Source organism: Dama dama, chromosome 4 (genome assembly GCF_033118175.1).
Source record: "Dama dama isolate Ldn47 chromosome 4, ASM3311817v1, whole genome shotgun sequence".
NCBI lineage: Eukaryota > Metazoa > Chordata > Mammalia > Artiodactyla > Cervidae > Dama > Dama dama.
The window spans coordinates 10781154-10800937 of NC_083684.1; the positions used below are offsets into that span (position 1 = coordinate 10781154).

The 19784-nt window shown below is 46.9% G+C and overlaps 1 protein-coding gene across 1 annotated transcript in view; it reads right to left on the reverse strand.

Moving 5' to 3' along the window:
- Nucleotides 1-19784, reverse strand: part of ADAMTS18 (ADAM metallopeptidase with thrombospondin type 1 motif 18) — a 140373-nt gene that overhangs the window by 5648 nt on the left and 114941 nt on the right. Inside the window, exons 15-19 of the mRNA XM_061134047.1 lie at nucleotides 15825-15966; nucleotides 13214-13340; nucleotides 9504-9708; nucleotides 7906-8091; nucleotides 2430-2642 (exon numbers count right to left, since the gene is read on the reverse strand). Of these exons, the coding sequence (XP_060990030.1) occupies nucleotides 2430-2642; nucleotides 7906-8091; nucleotides 9504-9708; nucleotides 13214-13340; nucleotides 15825-15966 (873 nt within the window). The remainder of the gene's footprint in view (nucleotides 1-2429; nucleotides 2643-7905; nucleotides 8092-9503; nucleotides 9709-13213; nucleotides 13341-15824; nucleotides 15967-19784) is intronic.

Genomic DNA, 19784 nt, shown 5'->3' on the forward strand with positions numbered 1-19784 from the left:
GAGAAAATATATTCATTTCTGGCACAGTTTTCCCAGCGCCAGTAACTGCCGAGACTATTTTCTCCACTGTATACTTTTGCCTCTCTGTTGTAGATTAATCGCCCCTAAGTGCATGGGTTTAATTCTGGTGGGGTCAAGGTCAGGGAGATGCTGCCTCCTGAAGCACACAGTCAGGTCCCGGAATGAGTGCCAGCCCGGGGCAGGCAAGGCCGGGTCCTGGGGTCTGGCGGCTGAGTCCAGAGGGGTGGCCAGCCCTGGAGGTGGTGGCGAGGGGGCCGTTTTCTGACACAGACGCTGTGAGGTCCAGCACGTCTCCGAGCTTGTGTGGGCCTGGTGACGAGGGGGGCTGGACCCCAGGGCGGCGGGCAGCCAAGGTGCCTCCGAGCTGGTGCAGGCCGCTGGTGGGCAGGCTGGGTCCCACCGTGGAAGGCTGGGGTCCATCCGCTGGCGGGAGAGGCTGGGTTTGCGGCTACGGCACGCTCACTGGGAGGCTGGGCTTGGCCTGGGGACTCCAGGCTAACGAGCTGGAGGGGGATTACAGAATGCTGCTTGCAGCACCAGTGTCCTTGCGTAGGACGGGCCCCCAGAGAGTCTGATGCCACTGTCTCTGCCCCGGGGTATGTCCCAGCTGATTCCTTCTCCAGAAGACTCTGCAGGATGGGCGGGAGGTCTGCCCAGGCGCCTTTCTCAGCATTGCTTTGCCTGAGAGCTCAAAGCGCATCCTGGAAGAGTGGTGTGGCTGTTTCCCATGGCGCTCTGGGACGCCTGAACGTGAGCTCCACTGGCCTGCAAGCCCAAACCTTCTGAGGGCTCGTCTTCCTAGTGCAGACCCCCTGCTCCTGGGGGACAAGCTCTGCAAGTGTGGTTTTTCTCTGAAATGTGCACTGCGACTCTGTCTGTCCCACCCACCTCATCGTGGCTCCTTCTTCGGTCTTTAGTTGTAGAAGCTCTTTTCTGGTGAACGTGTGAGTCACTCAGTCATGTCTGACTCTCCCTCCAGGCTCCTCTGTCCATGGGATTCTCCAGCAAGGATACTGGAGTGGGCTGCCATGCCCTCCTCCAGGGGACCTGCGTCTCCTGCATGGCAGGCAGATTCTTTACCATCTGAGGCCCCAGGGTAGGTTCTGGTCTTTAAATAGCGGTTATTTCCGTGTGCCTGCAAACCGCTACTCTGCCATGTGGGGAACTCCCGTCTCACAACAGTAAATATTTTAGGCTTTATGGGCTGTACGACCTTGGTTGCAATTACTCACCTCTGTACTAAAGCAGCCATGGACAACACACACAAATGAGGATGGCTGTTGTCTAATGAAAGTTTATCCACAAAAACAGGCAGCAGTAGGGGGAGAAGATTTGCCACTGGTAATTATTTGCTTATATCTGATCTAAATAATTCTGCATGAGTCAATTGCCAAGTCTGTTAAATGAGTAAAACAATTGTAGACAATTTTAAGAGAAATCCAATTTCATGGTGAGGCTGGCAGCACCTCTCAAGCCAGAGTTGTTTTTTCTGAAGAGCTATGCAACACCTGTTAGCTATAACAATGCAAGGATCAACCAAACCATAGCTTTGGATTCCTGAGGACGTGCTGTTCTCTCAGACTCAGCATCACAAACCAATCCCAGCTCATAAGCATCACACTGATGCCTCTGAAGTTTCTTCCAAGTCTTCTGAGGAAAAGGACACCTGTAACATCTGAGTTTAAAACTTGTGTGTCATTGGCTGATCAACTGCCTCTTTACCAGCCTCATCCACAAAACAGGGACAATAATACCCACAAATAAGACCACTTCCCCAGTGGCTCAGCTGGTAAAGAATCCACCTGCAGTGCATGAGGTACAAGAGACGTGGGTTCCATCCCTGGGTCAAAAAGATCCCCTGGAGGAGGAAATGGCAAACCCACTTCAGTATTCTTGCCTGCAAAATCCCTAAACAGAGGAGCCTCGTGGGCTCCAGCTCACGGGGTCACAAAGCATGACTGAGTGAGCTTACAGCGTCAGCTCCAGGGTGAAGGGAGGAGACAGATGCGTGTGCAGTATGTAACACAGTGCATGGAAATGGTGTGACACATGCTAGCCATCAGTGACACTACTCAGAAACACGAGAAGCATGTGAGTCAAGACTCTTGAGCAGCATTTCTAAAACACAGGAGGAGCTAGTGGTGGTTTTAATAGCAGCAACAACAGTGAACATTAGCAGTACCTTGGGACCAACTGCTTTGTATTACTTATTCATTGGAAGAAAAAAAGAAAAGAAAAAACCTAACTCTGCACAACGTTATCATCTCAGTTTTGTAGATGTGAAAATGGAGGCTCACCGATGCTGGAACCTGCCCAGGAACTCAGGTCGTTTGGACGGGTCCCTAACAGCAGCAGTTGTAAACGGAATCTCACTGAACTTTCACCCCCCTCAATCTCTCTGTGCTCACCTGTTGCCACGGCGACGAATACCACCCAGCTGCTGGACTGTACGCTGGACGGGTGGGACACGCCCCCCGGTTGCAGGTTTCCTCCAAGTCCAGGTTTGGCTTCTTAATATTGCGGCACCTCCGCTCGGGGAACGTTATCAGCTTGCCTTGGAAGGCCTTCTCGCTGCATTTCATCTCCCTCTTCCTCACTCCCAAACCACAGCTCACGGAACACTGGGGGCCAAGAAAGGAGGCGTCAGGGCACAGACTCCACCCTCCACCTGTCATCAGAGGGATGGGACTAGGGCAGATCAGCCACAGCCCAGCAGGCTCCTGAAGGCAGAGCCTCAAGTCCGGCATGCGACAGAAGCCAGAGAATTGGAGTCACTTTCCCAAGGTCACAGCATGGCTCAGCACCACAAAACAAAGGCCGGCCCTGCCATCACACACCGAAGCGGCGTTACGGCAGGAAAAACAAAACGAGGATGGAGGCTGATGAAATAAGTCTCAGGAAACCGCTTTTGTTTTTCTATGTGACTGACTGCTATTTTATTTAAGTATTTCCTTACTTCCACTGTACAGATTTTCTTTTTCAAAAACTTTTAATTTTGTGTTGGGCCGCAGCTGATCAACAACGCTTCGATAGTTTCAGGTGAAGAGCAAAGGAACTCAGCCGTATAAATGCATGTGTCCACGTGTGCACATGTGCCCCAAGCCCGCTCCTAGCCAGGCTGCCAGTGACCCTGGGCCGAGTCTCCTGTGCTGCCACTGACCTGGGCAGAGTCCCCTGTGCTGCCGTGACCCTGGGCAGAGTCCCCTGTGCTGCCACTGACCCGGGCAGAGTCCCCTGTGCTGCCCGTGACCTAGGCCGAGTCCCCTGTGCTGCCAGTGACCCGGGCAGAGTCCCCTGTGCTGCCAGTGACCCGGGCAGAGTCCCCTGTGCTGCCAGTGACCTAGGCCGAGTCCCCTGTGCTGCCGTGACCCTGGGCAGACTCCCCCGTGCTGCCAGTGACCCGGGCCGAGTCCCCTGTGCTGCCATGACCCTGGGCCGAGTCCCCTGTGCTGCCGTGACCCGGGCAGACTCCCCTGTGCTGCCGTGACCCTGGGCCGAGTCCCCTGTGCTGCCAGTGACCCGGGCAGAGTCCCCTGTGCTGCCAGTGACCCGGGCAGAGTCCCCTGTGCTGCCATAACCTGGGCAGAGTCCCCTGTGCTGCCATAACCTGGGCAGAGTCCCCTGTGCTGCCAGTGACCCGGGCAGAGTCCCCTGTGCTGCCAGTGACCCGGGCCGAGTCCCCTGTGCTGCCAGTGACCCGGGCCGAGTCCCCTGTGCTGCCAGTGACCCGGGCAGAGTCCCCTGTGCTGCCAGTGACCCGGGCAGAGTCCCCTGTGCTGCCAGTGACCCGGGCAGAGTCCCCTGTGCTGCCAGTGACCCGGGCAGAGTCCCCTGTGCTGCCAGTGACCCGGGCAGAGTCCCCTGTGCTGCCAGTGACCCGGGCAGAGTCCCCTGTGCTGCCCGTGACCCGGGCAGAGTCCCCTGTGCTGCCCGTGACCCGGGCAGAGTCCCCTGTGCTGCCCGTGACCCGGGCAGAGTCCCCTGTGCTGCCACTGACCCGGGCAGAGTCCCCTGTGCTGCCAGTGACCCGGGCAGAGTCCCCTGTGCTGCCATAACCTGGGCAGAGTCCCCTGTGCTGCCATAACCTGGGCAGAGTCCCCTGTGCTGCCAGTGACCTGGGCAGAGTCCCCTGTGGTGCCGTGACCCTGGGCCGAGTCCCCTGTGGTGCCGTGACCTGGGCAGAGTCCCCTGTGCAGGAGGTCCTCGTTGCTCATCCATTCTCAATGCAGCAGCGGGTACACGTCAGTCCCAAACCCCCTCACTGTCACTTCTCCCTCGGCAACCGTAGGCTGGCTCCACTGTCTATTTCATAAGTTCATTTGTCTTTAGATTCCACATAGAAGGCATGTCATAGGAAATTTCTCTTCTCTGACTTACTTCACTCAGCACGACAGTCTTTAGGTTCATCCATGTGACTGCACATGGCGTTAGAGAAAACCATTTTTAAGTATTTTAAACAGTATTCTGGGATACTGTACAGGGCCTTGATGAACTGCATAAAGCAGTAAGAAATGGCTTCAGCATAACCATCACAGATCATGAAGGCTCGGGATCAGATCAAGACAGCAGAGAGGCAGGATGTGGGGCTCCCCTTCTCCCCCGAAGACATCAAAACCAGTTATGTGGAGAACGAGTCTCATAGAACGTCTAGCGAACGCTGGCAGAAGACCTCAGACCTCCAAAAACGGGTAAGAAAATCTGCACAAAACCAGGTAGGACAAAAGCGGGATTAAAAAAGAGGAGTTGGGCCAGGACCCGCACCGGGCAGGGAGCCGTGAAAGGGGAAAGCTTTCTGTACCGGGGAAGCCCCCCACCGGCAGGGAGGTCAGCCAGGACAAGGGGAGATTTGGAGGAGGGTGCAGCCAGGGGGTGTGGAGGGCAGAGCACAGAGGGACGACCAGGCGCTGCCGGCCAGAGACGCTCCCCCGCAGGGCTGGGCAGGCGCTGAGGCTCGGCTCCCGAGGGCAGACCCGGGGAAGCCCGGGGCTGGTGACGGGCAGACGGGAAAGGGGACGGCAGCCATGAGAGGATGGAAGGGGTGTGGGCTCACCAAGGGGACCGCAGCCAAGAGAGGATGGAAGGGGCGTGGGCTCACCGCCTGCCTTACACTGGAGGCGCGAGGTATCGACACGGCCAGGCCCAGGAAAGGGGGCGGACTGCTGTCAGAGCGTCCTTCTCTGCTCCTGTGTTCTCAGGCAGCAAAGTCCTAGGGTCCTCTACCCCGAGAGGCTATCATTTCAAATGGAAGGAGATAAAGAATTTCTCAGACAAGCAAAAGCTAAAAGAATACAGCAGTACTAACCCTATCATACAGGAAATTCTGAAAAGTCTTCTCTAAGCAGAAAAGCAGCAGGAAGATACAGGAGGGAGGAAATCACAAATGGAAAGTGAATCCACCTACATTAGCCGGTATACAGATCGAAAAGGGAAAACTATCTGTGAGGGCAGTGACACACGCAATGAGCAACAAAGGATGCACAAGACAATGGAGAAAAGGGACATCAAAATCATAAAATGCGGGGAAGGAGAGGAAGAAGACGATTTGTTTTTGGAATGTGTTTGAGCCTAGATGACTACCTGTCCAAAGCAAGCAGATACAGGAAGGGGCTAACATACTTGAAAAACAGGGCAACCACAAATCAAACCACAGTATAATTCACAGAAACCAAAAAGAACACAAGCATAAACGGAAAGGAAATCATTAAAGCACCAGAAGAAAAGGAAAGGAACAAAGAAAGAATGGATAAAGCAGATGCGGTCCGTCTATATAATGGAATACAACCCAGCCATAAAAAAGAATGAAATCATGCCATTGGAGGCAACGTGGATGAACACAGACCATCCTACTAAGTGAAGTCAGTCAGAAAGACAGACACAACCACCAGACGGCAGCATTTATATGTGAAATCTAAAATACGGCACAAAAGAATACCTACAAACCAGAAACTGACTCACAGACACAGACAGACTTGTGGTTGCCAAAAGGAAGGTGGAGGGGGGGTGGACTGGGAGTTTGGGGTTCACAGATGCAACCTATTACATTTAGAATGGATAAACAAGGGCCTACTGTATACAGCACAGGAAACTAGATCCAGTCTCCCGGGATAAACATAATGGAAAAGAACACAGAAAAGAGTGTGTACGTGTTTATAACTGAGTCCCTCTGCTTACAGCAGAACTTAGCAAAGCACTGTAAATCAACTGTACTTCAATAAGAATAAATACGGAAGGAGGACACTGAGCTTCGTGCTTGCAGCAGCTCTGGGAGGGAGCTGCAAGCGTGGCTCCACTGTGCAGAAGAGGAAAGGGAGGTTTAGCCCGAGGTCGGATCTGCAGTCATCACTGAAGGCTGCCTGTGAGTGGGCGGCCTGACTCAAGCCCAAGCCTTTGGCCATTTGGTTATAACGTCTCATAAAGAAACCGAGTGAGGAGGGGAGAGACAGGTGCTCTGCTCTGCACTTGGCCACACAGAAGGGAAGGGCACTGCTGGGAGAAACCCAAAGGTGCTGGGACAGCGGCCCCTCCTCCCCTGGACACCCGCCCCCAGTCCCCACCAGTGACCTTTTTCTTCCATGGCCACTGTCTTGCTCACTAGACAGTGGACTCCATAAGAGCAGAGACCTCACCTTAGGGGTTACTGATGCGTACTTCCGGTTTGATCTCTGCTCACGTTTCCTATGCCTGAGAACTCAAATGAGTGTCCCAAGCTAGGAGTCTAGGAGGCATCTTCAAGACTTCCCTCTCCCCGCCCAACAGATGCCTGAAGGTGCCCACCGGCCTCTTTAAGAACTCTCAGAGAAGACAAATACTGTGTATTAACACATATATACGGAATATAGAAAGGTGGTACTGGCCATCCTATGTGTGGGGCAGCAAAGGAGACACAGATGTAAAGAACAGAATTTTGGACTCAGTGGGAAGAGGAGAGGGTGGGATGATTTGAGAGAATAGCGGTGAAACATAAACATTACCATATGTAAAAGAGATAACCAGTGCAAGTTTGACAGATGACGCAGGGCACCCAAAGCTGGTGCTGTGACAACCAGGAAGGGTAGGGTGGGCAGGGAGGCGGAAAGCGGTTTCAGGATGGAAGTGAATGTAACCGACGGCAGATTCATACTGATGTATGGCAGAAACCACAATACTGTAATCATCCTCCAAAGAAAGAAGGAAAGAAAGGACTCTGCAGGACCCTGCTTTCCTGCATCCCTGAAACATTTCATCTTTCTTTGCATCCCTGCAATATCCATGAGGGCGCCTTTCCTGGCTCTGGGCTTGGGATCCTCTCTCTCTGAAATGAAACCCTGAAAGTTCCACTGCTTTATTTAAATTTTTAACTAGCTCCCCCAATGTTAACAGGATCTGTTTCTAGTCTGCCAGCCCACACGCTCACAATCTGTGCTTGATGAAGCTTCCAGCTTCTACCCATCCCCATTCATTCCTCCTGTGTCATACTCTCCGCTCTGCCCATACAGGGCGCACCCTTTGTCTGACCAGCCCCGACCCCATCTTTGCCGGATTCCTGCTCATCCCTCACGCTCACTCTCCCTGGAAAATCTCTTCTGCCAAGGTTAAGCTTTCCGAGGCAATCACAGACCCCATCACGGCACTCCGCCCGCCTTACCTGTATTTTTTTTTTTTTTTTAATTCCCCTCCCCTCTCTTACCTGTATTTTTATACACACGCTTTCTGCGGTTTGGTACCTCCACCATCCAGGCGTTGCCTCATCACTGAGACGGGTGTTTTATAATCAGGATTTCATGGAGAAATCAGTGGGGGAGGATGAACAATAAGTAGCTACCTGGTATATGTGTGCAAGTCTCCGGATGCTGGTGGATGAGCTGAGCAGTTCAGAAACCCCCAGGAGTGCATCTGGCCTCCTACCTCACTCCACGAAGAGATGAGCCACTGGAGCCGGCTGTTCTTGGGACAGCGTCCGAGCACGCAGCCCTCCTGCGCGTCCGGTCTCGGGGCGCCGGCGCACGCGCTCTCGGCCACGGCCTCTGCTGCGGCCGCGCGTCTACACGTGACTTCACGCTTCCGCACTCCTCGCCCACAGGTCTTAGAACACTCGAGATTAAAACCGAAAACAGCCATTAGATGCCAGTCTCCAGTGACTGTTGCAGGCGAAAGCTTGGAAAAGCATTAATGCAGGGTTTACAAAGCTAGTTTTAAGCACTCGGACCAAATGCCCAGTAAAATTCCTTGTAGTCAGCAGGAGAAATCTTTCCTCCATCCAGAGACTCTGAGTCCAGATTAGCATCTCCTTCAACAATCTGAACACTCGGGGGCTGCTGTGTTGTCCCAGATCTGAAGACAGGTTTTAGTGTTCATGGAGAAGAGAGGGTTTCTGTGCATAGCACACATGATAACCACCTGGAAAACGGTCCAAGGCCTATTTGTTGTTGTAACTGAGTCTCTTGCTGGCACAAAGCAAGGTCAGTCTGGACATCTGGCTAAAGAGGATTTTCAGTGATTTGGACAAGGAATAATAGAAGTATAATATGTGTGACAGCAACGGCCACAGACTATGGCACTCATAAAAATGGGTTGGGGGTGTCCAAATCTTGCCCTACTGTCTGTCTTGTCTATCTGTCTTGTCCTCTGCTATCTCTAGGCTGGGCACTGTGCTAACTCTCAGGGAAAATTAAGTCAACGCTCATCAAATGTTTGGGAATAACTTTGCTAACACTCTTCTATTCCTACTATCTTGACCTCCATAAGACCTGTGAAATAAAGAAGGCAGCAAGGTTTTCCATGGTTTTCAGATTTGTGGTTCAAAAGTCTTCTAAGTGATCTTAACAGCTTTTGAACCACAACTCTGAAAGCCAGGACAGAAATTATCTCGTGGGGTGGTTAGAGGGTCATGCGGTATAGGCTCTGGTATATACTCAAGTGTATCAGTACACAGAAAGCATTAAATGAATGTTCTCTGTTGTGGTTGGTTAAGTCTGATAATATCAGCATCCTGTCTCCATCTCCCTTACAAATAGGAAGGATGAGACTTCCCAGTGGTCCTTTTGCTATTATCCCATTTTAAAGGGGAGGTGTCTGAGAGTCACATGATGAGTCAGCCACCTGCCAAGTTGTCTGACGTCAGACCATGGCTCTGCACCAGGGAAGCTCACTTGTTCATGGTCCTGACATCTAGGTGGTTAATTCTTATTCAACAGAATTCTTATTTATATTTGTGACTTTCTTTTTCCATCTGCCTCTGAAATGGTTTCCAGGGCCACGGTCTCTAATGGCAGGTGGGTCCTCTACCACTAGCGACACCTATCCGGCTGCACGACCATCACCAAAAAGGCTACAAATCACAAAAAATGCTGATTAAAATGCCCATTCACACTGACTGGGTGTGATCCCATGAAGGTGTAAACAGCTGAGATCCTCCGGAGGGGAAGCAGAGACACCACATGTATTTTTGTCTCCTTCCTTTTCCACGGGGAACAGGACTCACGACTCCAGTAATTCCCACTTACCTGAGACCAGGGCCCAGGGCTCCATTCCGGAGGGCAGGCATGGCTGTTGCAGGCTTGAACCTGAGTGGGCGTGCTCACCGGGCAGAGAGAGTGCAGGACCGCCTCCTCCTTCTGGAAGGGCTTCTTCTGGACGCACTGCACCTTCCGGCTCTGCTGGCCTCCTCCGCACGACCTGCTGCAGGCGCTCCACTCGCCTGGCTTCCAGCTTTCAGGGAGAGACGGGATTACTTCCGGGGAAGCTAAGACTCTGGATCATCGATGCCAAAGCAGTTACTGCGAAAGATTAGCCACCTGATGGAAGCCTTCGCTCCACCGCAGAACCAACAACCAACAACTGATTCTTCTTCTATAGATTTTCAAGCCTATAAGAATATGGTCTGTTGGTAGGGAATCGTGGTCTATTGCCCCATAGTTCTGGGGAAAAATACATTCCTGCTATCTATAGGCGAAGAAATGTGTGCTATTTGGAACTCTGAGTGATTCAGTCTAATTTACCTGGGATCTTTAACCCTGTGCCAGAGACTCTCCCAGGCGTTAGGGTTGGGAAAAATGAGTGAAACAAGGCTCTTCCCATGAAGCTGCCTGTGGAAGCGGTGGCTGTGTGAACACATCAAAGCAATACTTTCTGATCATTTCTACAATAGAAGTTAATACAAAGTATAATAATGAGACTATCGACACCACAAGATCAATGAAGAAGGGAGAGGTGTGCGTGTGCACGTGTGTGCTCACACATGCAAAAGAGAGACACAGTGAGAGAGGGTCTCACGAAGAATGTTTCTAAGTAGGCGGTTCCCCCAACCTCTTTTCCTGGTTAGCCTTAAAGTCTACGGTTGGGTTGGAGGTATAACCTCAAGTTCCTTATTTCAAGATTTCGAGCTCACTTTTTTCACAGCTGTTGTATCTGAGACTTGGTGTACACTAAAGAGTGATCATCTGATACCGTGAATCCTATTTAACAACCACCTCGGATTAATTGAAATCGTCTGATTCGAAGGCCTAGCATTAAAAAGATCCACCAGATAAGATGGTGACACATTTCAAAGCAGCAGAGTCCAAACACTGTTCATGAATGTTCTAAGTATTATTTGAAGACATAAAACATCACGAGGACCAAGTATGCTTTTGTTATATCTCTGCACTATTGCATTTGCCTAGTCCTGCTATTTTTGCTCTGGCTCCCCCACCCTCAAGCCCAGGTTGTGAGGTTAAACACCTTTCTGTTGGTCCGGAGAACTTTCCACACAAGTTCTAGGATTACAAGTATTTTAAAACATGGCATAATCCATGTTATCTAATTTAGTGAATGAAAGGTGATAGCAAATGATTCCTTATACTTGTACAACATTTTATCTTCCAGTAAGAGGCAAAGATAAGATATCTATTATCATGAGATTATTGGTTTTAACATTTGCCTATACGGGTGTCACTTTTGTCCGCCAAATTCAAGTTTCTTTCCTTACGTGGCAAATATGATGAATTTGGAAAAGTACTAGAAAGAGCATAACACACTTTTTTTGTGACACGCTTGGTCCTCCACACGTGGGGCCCAGGCTCACTCTCCATTTCAGGATTTTAGTTTCCCCAACCAGGGGTCAAACTGCGATGCCTCCTGCCGTGGAAGCGTGGAGTCCTGACCACTGGACCACCAGGGGAGTCCCCTTACTGCTTTTTTTCACGTGTGCTGTTCTTACAGCACGTATCTCACGACATCTCAGTTATTTGTTTACACATCCACCTCTTCCATTAGATGGTGGGTTCACTGATGGAGGAACTACTAATTACTCATCTCCATTTCCAGTCCTGAACTGAGGACCTGGCATGCTCTCAGGGCATATCACATGGTTGTTACAGGGAAAATAATGGGCCTAGATCAGATGAATGCCTCTGTCCTTAGAATTCTAATGGTCTAAGGCCTGACACCTAGTATATCCCTACTGAGGAACAGTCCCTAAAGATCCCATTACTCGGCAGGAAATGCTGTGAGAAGTAAGAGGTGGCAAAAAGAGAAACACAGCAAGATAGTCTGTCCATTTCACCACTCCAGCTCTGTAGTCATTGCAGGGGACCCTCTGCTTTCAAATAGCCAGAGAACTTTGTCACTGCACAGAATATTGTTTCTGGGGTCATCAGGAAAGTTCTAGGAGCTAAGCATGACCAATGCTCTCTCCCTCTTCATGGATGTACATACGAATGGGGTCCCTGTCTTTGCCTGGGCTTCCCTTGTGGCTCAGCTGGTAAAGAATCTGCCTGTAATGTGGGAGACCTGGGTTCAGTTCCTGGGTTGGGAAGATCCCCTGGAGAAGGGAACAGCTACCAACTCCAGTATTCTGGCCTGGAGAATTCCATGGACTGTATAGTCCATGGGGCTGGTGGAAAGGGGGCTTTAAATAAGAAGACAGTAGCTATCCTTCCCTGGTGGCTCAGATGGTAAAGCGTCTGCCTACAATGCAGGAGACCCCGGTTCAATCCCTGGGTCAGGAAGATCTTCTGGAGAAGGATATGGCAACCCACTCCAGTATTCTTGCCTGGGAAATCCAATGGATGGAGGAGCCTGGTAGGCTACAGTCCACGGGGTCGCAAAGAGTCGGACATGACTGAGCGACTTCACTTTAAACTTTCACTTAAGTTTGCCATTTAAGTGTTCTGACAATCCCTACATGTACGTAAACATACACAAACCCATCTATCTAATCTAGAACAGATTATTCCACAAGGGTCGATAACACTGCTTATTAGAGCCACTGGATATGTTTAGAGCCAGACATTTCTTGGCAAAAGAGATAAATCCACAGAAGCCCCTCAAATTTCTTTCTCCTTTTTGTGTTCAGGATACAGCTGGTTCCAAATTCTAAGAGAAAACCTGAGTTGACAGTTGGGCATAGGGGATCAGTGGGTAGCTGAAGCCCCAAACAATTATGACATATACTCTTTACAAGGAAAAATAGATTGCACAATACAGTTGCATCACCACAAAGCAAATACTGCTTATTAAGATGATCAGAAAGATCAGCGAGTGCAGCACTGCTTTAGAAGAAACTCTGTCAACTCTATATAAACACACTTGGCAGAAGATAAATCAAACCAGAAGAGGCTCCATTTGGCTTGGGAACATTACTTAAAATTAGTGTTCAAACAATAGCGTGGCTAAAATCAATCCCATCGCAAACCCACTGAGATCTCCACAGTGTCCTCATCAGAAATGGGGTTACCATTGCGTCTCCAGCCCTTTCTTTTGACTTTGTGTCTTGCTACTGTGTAATTTGCATGTGAGGTTTCACGGGTTGCACAGTAATACGATTTTTAAATTCTTGGACGACCCTATAAAAGTTGAGGGCACAACCGCAGGGAAATTTAGCTAATATAGGTTTCTGTGTTATTTAAATATCTGTTTGACTTACTTCAGAGAAGAGGGGTCTCTAAAGGTTAAAAAAAGATGCCTTTATGCCTTTTTTTTTTTTTAAACCACAGGATTACACTGGCATAGACAGGGTCTGAGTGTCTAAAGTAAATTTGTGTTTTTCAAGTTGCATATTTTAACGACGACTATCGTCTCTTTCTTCTATTGACTTTTTAGGGGGTGAGGGTTATTCTTTCTATGTTTGAATCACTTTTGATCAGAGGCATTGACAGTGGCTTCAATCATCTCATATCAGTGATAAAGCACAGAAGTACAAGTGCAACCAGAGAGACATTCCCAGATGACTTACTAGGCCGGGCAGGAGAAGGCATTGCACATTTTGGGTTCAGTTGCTGGCCTGGCTCTTGCATTGCAGAATGAGGAATTGACTTGAGTGTTTTGATCTCGTAAGCAAACGGCCTTGACACTTACGTAACCTAATGAGACATCAAAAGTTACCAAGTGAAAACTACAGATAACCAATGCCATTTAGTTTCCAAGTTTAGCTGCCCATGTACCAGGGTTCTGATATTTTACTGAAGACAGAATGCAAATATTGCGTGAAAACACTTTATTTGAAAATATCTACAACACACGTGAATCCCACTTCTGGCTCCACCTCCCCCGAGATAACTGCTTACATAGTTTAATATTTTTAACATGCAGCTTCTTAGTTTTCAAGACCACCATGGATTCTAGAATCATACAGTGATAAAAATGACCTTTTGAAAATAGGGCAGCTATAAAGGGAAATATCTCACAAGCTTTAATTCACATTGCACGTATCTAATGAAAAATGCTCTTCAAAGAAAAATCATGGGTGAATTAATTGTGGAAACTCTAAGATTCTGCATTTTCATGAAGCAACTTTTACTTCCGTAAGACTGTGGTGCATATATAAGACTGTGGTTGCACTCACTGACTATGTATTCATACCTGTTCATCACGACTGTTTTTTGTTTTCTGTCTCTTCACCCTACTGCCTCGCTTTCAATGTTCATTTTAGGACCTCTCATCAGAGGTGTACAGTTTTCTGTGAGTAACTGTATTTGACAGCTCCCCATATAGGAAGCCTGCCTCCTCTTTTAATTGTTTTTATTCACATGGACTTTTCCTTAAAATGGAATCTGAGCAACAATGAAAAGTCACTCCTGCTAGAATGATCAGGTTGAAGTGGGTTTATATTTAGGAAAGGGAAAAGGAAAGTGAAGTTGCTCAGTCGTGTCCAACTCTTTGCAACCCCATGGACTGTAACCTACCAGGCTCCTCTGTCCAAGGGATTTTCCAGGCAAGAGCACTGGAGTGGGTTGCCATTTCCTTCTCCATTATGTTCAGGAGGAACTGATCAAAACATCGGGACTCTCTACAGTTATGAGTTTGCTTCTGGAGAATGTATTCATTTGAACTCCTCTTATGCCTCAGACACACCATGGTCTGTGAGTCACATGAAGGGGTTGCTAATTCAAGGCAAGGGAGAATCCCACAATGCATTTGTCCAACATCATCCCTTTGGTTGCATTTATTCCCTGTAAGTGGAAAATGGACTCTCTCTCCTTTCCAAGAAAGTCTGCATTCCCTGGATACCAAAAAATTACTGAAAATGATCTTAAAGACTATTCAATGTATGAACAACTGATTACGCTCAAACACTACATGAAAAAGAGCATAAAGATATGGCTATAGCATGGCTTCTGTTCCTTAAAAAACAGATCAAATGATATGTGTGGCGTGTGTCTGAGTAGGTAAAACACATGCATTTTTTATGTTTGCTTGAGAAAAAGTATAGAATGATATAGGCCAAAGTATTAATGTTGGCTACTGCTGATTAAAGGATTATGGGAGATTATTTTCTTCTTTATAGCATATTGCTTTTAAAATGTATATTAATAATATATTCCTGTTTATTAATAATTATTAAAATATTAATCCTTTATATATTAAATATAATATGTATTAATATGCATATGTAATATATATTTATAAATATATTAAATATATTAAAATTATTCTATCTTTAAAAAAAAAAAGTATTTCTCCTATTTTGTTAACTAGCACAGGCAGCCAAAGAACAGGCCTCAGAGACATAAGAATTTCTTCATTTTCTCTGTCTCTGCTCTGTCTCTGGTCCCAAGATGCCCCGTCTCGCCCAGTGGAAAGGACACGGTAGGAAGTCCTGCCGTCACCAGGCACTCTGAGCATAAGGCAGTGAGAGACCAGCCTTCACGCTTTGGTTTCATGTCATGGACTTATTTACGGACTTTCAGCCTTCTTCCCAAAGGGGCAAGTGTGACAGAGACTGACTTAGCAACAAATATGTGATGTTCTTAGGTCTAAATAAATTGCCTCCCTTCTGCTCACTGAGGGGTTTGCTGTGACTCTTCCTTTCTTCAAGGGTTATTTCTCAGATTGAATCCACTTGCCTACAGAGATTTTGTTGACACCACCCCTGGGGGGATAGACTACCACCGCCTCCACGTGTTAGCTCTCTGCCTTAAGCCTGCCTTGCGTGTGTTTTCACTGTCTATCGCCTACCTTCTCTAACTCCCCCTGGAAAGTTGACAACAATGGAAAAGCCAGGACAGAAAGAAAGAAAACTGTTGGCTGACAAATCAACCTGTCAATCCACATATTTATAATAAAGGGACACATGTTTTATATTTTTCCCCCCTGGAAGTTTCAGATGCATCACTTTCGAGTCCTGGTTGTAGCTGACTTGAGATTTGCTTGAGTTGGTTCGTTTCTATTAACACATAGGAAAATCCCCAAAGAGTACAAATAATATTTGATTTTTACCCTCTAAACAGTGACAGTTCTAAAAGATAGTTCTTTTGTTGCTTATTTCAACCAGACAATTGAAAGAGGTCTGGAGTGGGAGAACCTGTTTTAAGAGAAGATGTGGAAGACAGAATTGGGAAACCTACCTCCCCCACAGGAGACGGAGCAATCTGTCTGCACTGTGTTCCAGGAGTAGCTGTGTCTTTTTGAGGCTGGCAGAGTTCCATTCGTGACCTTGGGAAGTGCATACTTCCAAGCTATTCCTGGGTTTTTGCCTTGCATGAGAATCTGGACAGTATAAGATACAAATCAGAGATCAAGATGCGGGTCAGACCCTGGAATTCCAGAAACCTCACTGAACGTTTTAAAGATATTTCTACAACATTTTGGAATCAAGATTGCTGGGAGAAAAATCAATAACATCAGATATGCAGATGACACTACCCTTACGGCAGAAAGCGAAGAACTAAAGACCCTCTTGATGAAAGTTAAAGAGGAGAGTGAAAAAGTTGGCTTAAAACTCAACATTCAGAAAATCAAGATATGACATCTGGTCCCATCACTTCATGGCAAATAGATGGGGAAACAATGAAACAGTGACAGACTTTATTTTCTTGGGCTCCAAAATCACTGCAGATGGTGACTATAGCCATGAAATTAAAAAACGCTTACTCTTTGGAAGAAAAGCTATGACTAACCTAGACAGCATATTAAAAAGCAGAGACATTACCTTGCCAACAAAGGTCCGTCTAGTCAAAGCTATGGTTTTTCCAGTAGTCATGTATGGATGTGAGAGTTGGACAATAAAGAAAGCTGAACACCAAATAATTGATGCTTTTGAACTGTGGTGTTGGAGAAGACTCTTGAGAGTCCCTTGGACTGCAAGGAGATCCAACCAGTCCATCCTGAAGGAGATAAGTCCTGAATATTCATTGGAAGGACTGATGCGGAAGCTGAAACTCCAATGCTTTGACCACCTGATGCAAAGAACTGACTCTTTGGAAAAGACCCTGATGCTAGGAATGATTGAAGGTGGGAGGAGAAGGGGACGACAGAGGATGGGATGGTTGGATGGCATCACTGACTTGATGGACTTGAGTTTGAGTAAGTTCTGGGAGATGGTGATGGACAGGGAGGCCTGACATGCTGCAGTCCATGGGGTCACAGAGTTGGACATGACTAAGAGACTGAACTGAATGACATTTTGATCTCAGAGCTGGTTCATGTCATTGTTCCCAAGGACATTTTATGTTGATTGGAAGTCTGCGCATGATACTTTAAAATGTGTAGCTCCAGATAGTCAAAGCTGTGATGTGTAAGGCTAGTAGGGGAACAATACATTTGCTATAACCCCATGACCCTCAGTTCTGGGTAAACCCAATTAAGAAAGCAAGAAAATAGATCTTTATGCTGAAGGGAGGTCAAACTATGAAGTTTTAACCTTCACATTAAACTTGAAAGCCTAGCATGGTTCTCACACACACTGGCGCCCCACAAATAATGAAGTGTTATTCATTCAGTCACGTCTGACTCTTTGTGACCCCATGGACTGTAAGCCCACCAGGCTCCTTTGTCCATGGGGTTTTCCAGGCAAGAATACTAGAGTGCATAACCAACTCTTTCTCCAGGGTATCTCCCCGGCCCAGGGATCGAACCTGGGTTTCCTGCATTGCAGGTAGATTCTTTATCATCTGAGCTGCCAGGGGTTGAAACTCAATCCACATATATAAGTTTTTATGATTTATTCTGGCCCACAACTTATAACCCGTCTCCAGGATGCCAGCAGGTGTTAGGCACAAAAGAAGCACACATAAAACCTTAGAATAAATACCCCACTTAGAATCACCTATCACTAACTCCAGAATCCAGGCAGATTTCCAATAGGACTCCCAAAGAGAAAGTGCCCAAGAGTATATGTCTGCTAGCTGTACCAGGATGAGCAGATAAGACAAAAAGAGACATGATCAGAAGTAGGGGTTGGTACTGGAATTGACTTCAAAGGGGCAAGGACCTGGGATAAATCTGGCCCTAACAGGTGTGGCCACTGAAAGAGCCATCATTTACAGGCATCTGTGGATGTCAGACACTCTGTTGGGCTTTTGTGCTGCATTATCTCAAAAGAGTCCTCTAACAACTCTACAATGTAGCTAATTTTTCACCAAAAAAAAAAAAAAAAAAAAAAAACCTGAGAAGAAAGAAGTTGTGCAAGATCACACAGGTGACTGGTAAATGAGCTTAAAATAGAACTTAGACACGCCAACAAAATATGCCTAAAGACTGCAAGATATCACCTTGTTTTGTATTTGTTTTTCATTGGAGTATAGCTGAGTTACAATGTTGTATTAGTTTCAGATGTACAGCAAAGTGATCTAGCCATATACACACAATACACACACACACATATCTATAAGTCTCTCTCTATATATACATATTCTTTTTCAGATTCTTTTCCATTATAGGTTATTATAAGATACTGAATACAGTTTCCTGTGCCATAAGTAGGTCCTGTTGTTTATCTATTTTATATACAGTAGTGTGTATCTATTAATCCCAAACTCCCAACTTATCTCTCCCCCCTTTCCCCTTTGGTAACCATAAATTTGTTCTCTGTGTCTGGAGATCACTTTCTTTTTGGTGTGGGCAAACACATTATTAGCCTCCTTTGCTGATCCTCTCTTTTCCTAACTATGTCTCTTTTTTCCCTTCAAATTCAAGGCATGGGTAAAAATAGCTGGTTCTCTCCCATCCCATGAGTCTTGTGGAAAATCTGTTACCACCAGAGCTGGGCATTCATGCCCCCAAAGCAAAGCAGATTTCCAGTTAAAAATAGGAACCCCTGGCTCGCTCTCTGTCTGGTGGGAGCCCACCTCAATTAAAGCTGGGTGGGTGGCCGCGGTTCAAGGACCTCCATTGTGCCAGACCACTCCTTGGGCTGCTATGAAATGGCTTCCACGTTACTATCAGCTTAAATGTCTCCAGAAGTATCACGGCCTACTCTGAAGATTCCATGGTGCAGTCATCCTTGTCAGCCAGCAAAATAAAATCTTGGTGCCTCCCAGAAAAAACCAACTGTTAATAGATGGGTCCTTGTTTCCCTCACCCCCATCCAAAGCAGAAACCAAACAAATCACAACAGGTAGTACCATTGAAATTGACAAATGCCAAATTCGCATTAGTCACCAAGGAAAACCTTCTCAAAATCAAGGTCTTAGGAGTCTTACTTCTAGTCTTTGCTTTCTAAAATTTTCACAGCTAAGTCATACAAACTGTTCTTGGGATCACGTGTTCGGTTATAACATTTCATACATTTTGAATAAATGAGATTTTTGCAGTGTTTCTGTAATGTCTTCATGTGATGTATACACAGACACTTGAGACCTTTATTCACAATTAAGTGAGAATTTTGAGAGGAGTTTTACATTTAGAAGGTAATACTGATGCTCATTGGTATTTCAACTCAATTTCTCCTCCAGTGAAAGAGCATCTCAAATGTAAAAGCCATGGTTTTGTTTTTTTAACTTTTTATCTTGGCATATAGGTGATGAATAATGTTGAGTTAGTTTTAGGAGTACAGAAAAGTGATTCAGTTATACATACACATGTACCTATTCTTTTTCAAACTTTTTCCCACTTATGTTGTCAAATGTAACTCCTATGGTTGCTAGTTTCCTTGTGAAATAGTAATGCTGAGATTTTGTGGGAGAAAACCGCAGCATATCACCAGTGCACACGTGGCAGGGATACAGGTAAACCGCGAGTCACACCAACAAGGTTCACGATGCAGGCCACATCGGGATACAGAGGAGTTGCATCACACACGCACCTCAAACAGACAACTCAAGTCCAGGTGCACTAGGTAAAGAAATCCGCTCACTTATCTCCACTTTCTAGGACCACCCATTCCCCGCCACATTCAAACTGGTTCCTGGCTTCCACTCCCATTGGGGACCCCCAATAGAAATGCAAAGAAAATGAAAAATAACCAAATGTATTACTATTACAGTTTTACAGCCAATGGCTTATAGGACATACAGTTTATATTTTGCTGGTTGGACATACTAATGCATTCATTGAATGCACAAATGAATATGATTCTCAACTTAAAA